At 64.6% G+C, this 3,336-nt stretch overlaps 1 protein-coding gene across 1 annotated transcript in view; it reads left to right on the plus strand.

Moving 5' to 3' along the window:
* The first annotated feature begins 1,379 nt into the window (after positions 1-1,379).
* The window catches only part of LOC121339648 (wiskott-Aldrich syndrome protein-like), a 3,574-nt gene continuing 1,617 nt past the window's right edge, over positions 1,380-3,336 (plus strand). The window contains exons 1-3 of the mRNA XM_041411622.1: positions 1,380-1,402; positions 1,678-1,783; positions 3,003-3,156. Of these exons, the coding sequence (XP_041267556.1) occupies positions 1,380-1,402; positions 1,678-1,783; positions 3,003-3,156 (283 nt within the window). The remainder of the gene's footprint in view (positions 1,403-1,677; positions 1,784-3,002; positions 3,157-3,336) is intronic.

Raw genomic sequence — 3,336 nt, forward strand, 5'->3', positions numbered from 1 at the left:
TCCCTGGGGGGTTTTGGGGTGATCAATGAAGGATTTTGGGGGGTCCCTGGGGGATTTGGGGGTCCCTGAGGGGTTTTGGGGGGTCCCTGGGGGATTTGGGGGTCCCTGGGCGGTTTTGGGGGTCCCCAGGAGGGTCCCTGACCCCAAATTCCCCCCCCCAGACCGGGGAGGTGGGGNTCCCTGGGGGGTTTTGGGGTGATCAATGAAGGATTTTGGGGGGTCCCTGGGGGATTTGGGGGTCCCTGAGGGGTTTTGGGGGGTCCCTGGGGGATTTGGGGGTCCCTGGGCGGTTTTGGGGGTCCCCAGGAGGGTCCCTGACCCCAAATCCCCCCCCCCAGGCCGGGGAGCTGTGGTGGGAGCAGGAGCTGCAGGGGGGGATGGGCTACAAGACCCCCACCCCCTTTTTCCACACCTTCGTCAGCCACGTGAGTGGGCGGGGTTGGGGGCGTGGCCAAGGGAGGGCGTGGCTTTGGGTGGGGTCGGTGGGTGGGGATATGGAAATGTGGGTGGGGTCTGTGGGTGGGGCTGGAGGTGGTCAGGTGGGAGGAGCCATTGTGGGTGTGGCAAAATGGGAGGGGCTTAAATGGGTGTGGCAAAGGGGGCAGGGCCAAGGTAATGCAGGGCTGTGGGTGGGGCCAATTTGGAGTGGGGGCGTGGTTTAGCTCAAGTGGGTGTGGCCAGGCTATGGGTGTGGTCATCTCAATGTGGGTGTGGCCTGTGCTCAATGGGTGGGGCATAACCATGTAAGGAAACTGGATGTGGCTGCCAGTGGGCGTGGCCTTTGATAGGCAGTCAGTGGCACATAACCATATAAGGTGAAATGGGCGTGGCTGTGGTCCGTGGTGGGTGTGGCCAGTAGGATATTGCCATATAAGGGAAAGTGGGTGTGGTTTGGATAAGCCGGTGTGGTTCTGGATAAGTGGGCGTGGCCTGGCTGCCCACGGCCGCTCCTGATTGGCTCAGGAGGGGTGGGCGGGGCTGAACTTTGCATCTGAGGCCGAGGCTGCGACGTTCGAGGGCCGAGTGCAGGAGAGGCTGTGGCGGCGGCAGCAGCGGGGGGGTGAGAGACCCCTCCCCAAAACCCGCCTGGGGACCCCAAAACCCACCTGGGGACCCCGGAATTCACCTGGGAACCTTAAAAATGCACCTGGGGACCCAAAACCCACCTGGGGACCCCAAAATTCACCTGGGGACCCCAAAATACATCTGGGATCCTTAAAAATGCACCTGGGGACCCCAAAATGTGCCTGGGGACCCCAAAATGCACCTAGGAACCTTAAAAATTCATCTGGGGACCCCAAAATGCATTGGAACCCCAAAATTCACCTGGGGACCCCAAAATGCACCTGGGACCCCAAAATTCACCTGGGGACCCCAAAATGCACCTGGGGACCCCCAAGATGCACCTGGGACACCCAAAACTGCATCAGAACCCTCCCAAATCCCCGGGGAATGCCCCAAAATCCACTGGAAACTCTCAAAAAATCCTCAGGGGACCCCCTCCCCCAAAATCTCCTGGGACCCCCAAACCGCCCCTCCCCCCACTCTGCCCCCCCCTTTTTCTCCCCCCACGCTTTTGGGGTCTTGGGAGGATTTAGTCTGGGGGGTTTGGGCTCTGGGGGGTTGTAAGGTGGTTTTGGGGGGTGTCTGAGGGGATTTGGGGTCTGTGGGGTTCAGGGGGGGTCTCTGGGTCACAGGGGGGGTCACAGGGGGGTCTCACCTCTGTCCCCTCCCCCCCAGGCACGTCGGTCACATCGGGTGGGACCCCAATGGTGGCTTTGATGTAGGTGACACCTCCCCCCCGTGTCCCCTCCTGTGGGGTGACAGTGACCCCTGGGGTGACCCCACAGAGGGGACAGGAGGGGACAGAGCTGTCCCTGCCCAGGTGGCATCCCTGGAGCTGGCTCTTCACCCACCCAGGGGGTGACCCTGGGGGTGACAGTGACTCTGGGGGGGGTGACGATGACCCCATCGGGTGACAATGACCCCTCAGTGTGTGACACTGCTGTCCCTGTCCCCAGCTGGCCGCCCTGGACCCCACCCTGAGGTCACTCGTGTCCCATGGGGTGACACTGACCCGGCAGTGTGTGACAGTGATTCTGGGGGGTGACACCGACCCAGTGGGGTGGCAGTGTCCCCTCAGCGTGTCCCTGTCCCTGTCCCTGTCCCAGCTGGCCACTCTGGACCCCGCCCTGAGGTCGCTCTTGTCCCATGGGGTGACACTGACTGTGTGGGCGGTGACAATTACTCCGGGGGGTGACAGTAATTCTGGGGGGTGACAATGACCCCTCAGCGTGTCCCTGTCCCTGTCCCTGTCCCAGCTGGCCACTCTGGACCCCGCCCTGAGGTCGCTCTTGTCCCATGGGGTGACACTGACCCAGCAGTGTGTGACAGTGACTCTGGGGGGTGACAGTGCCCCTATGGGGGTGGCAGTGTCCCTCAGCGTGTCCCTGTCCCTGTCCCTGTCCCAGCTGGCCGCCCTGGACCCCGCGCTGTGGTCGCTCTGCCCTGCGGTCGCTCTTGTCCCATGGGGTGACACTGACCCGGCAGTGTGTGACAGTGACCCTGGGGGGTGGCAGTGACCCTGGGGGGTGGCAGTGCCCCTGTGGGGGGTGGCAGTGTCCCCTCAGCGTGTGACACTGCTGTCCCTGTCCCAGCTGGCCGCCCTGGACCCAGCCTTGCGGTCGCTGTTGTCCCATGGGGTGACACTGACCCGGCAGTGTGTGACAGTGACCCTGGGGGTGGCAGTGACCCTCGGGGGCGGCAGTGCCCCTGTGTGGGGTGGCAGTGTCCCCTCAGCGTGTGACACTGCTGTCCCTGTCCCTGTCCCAGCTGGCCGCCCTGGACCCAGCCTTGCGGTCGCTGTTGTCCCATGGGGTGACACTGACCCGGCAGTGTGTGACAGTGACCCTGGGGGGTGGCAGTGACCCTGGGGGGTGGCAGTGCCCCTGTGGGGGGTGGCAGTGTCCCCTCAGCGTGTGACACTGCTGTCCCTGTCCCAGCTGGCCGCCCTGGACCCCGCGCTGCGCTCGCTCTTCGCGCAGGCCGGGGTCAGCGAGCGTCACTTGGCCGACGCCGAGACCTCGCGGCTGATCCACGACTTCATCGAGCGCCGCGGGGGGCTGCAGGCCGTGCGCGAGGAGATGCGCCAGCAGGGTGGGCACGGGGACAGATGGGGACAGCAGGGTGGGCACGGGGACAGAGGGGACAGAGGGGACAGCAGGGTGGGCACGGGGACAGAGGGGACAGAGGGGACAGCAGGGTTGGCACGGGGACAGAGGGGACAGAGGGGACAGCAGGGTTGGCACGGGGACAGAGGGGACAGAGGGGACAGCA

This window comes from Onychostruthus taczanowskii, unplaced genomic scaffold (assembly GCF_017590055.1).
Source record: "Onychostruthus taczanowskii isolate IOZ18803 unplaced genomic scaffold, ASM1759005v1 scaffold360, whole genome shotgun sequence".
In the NCBI taxonomy this organism is placed as follows: Eukaryota; Metazoa; Chordata; class Aves; order Passeriformes; family Passeridae; genus Onychostruthus; species Onychostruthus taczanowskii.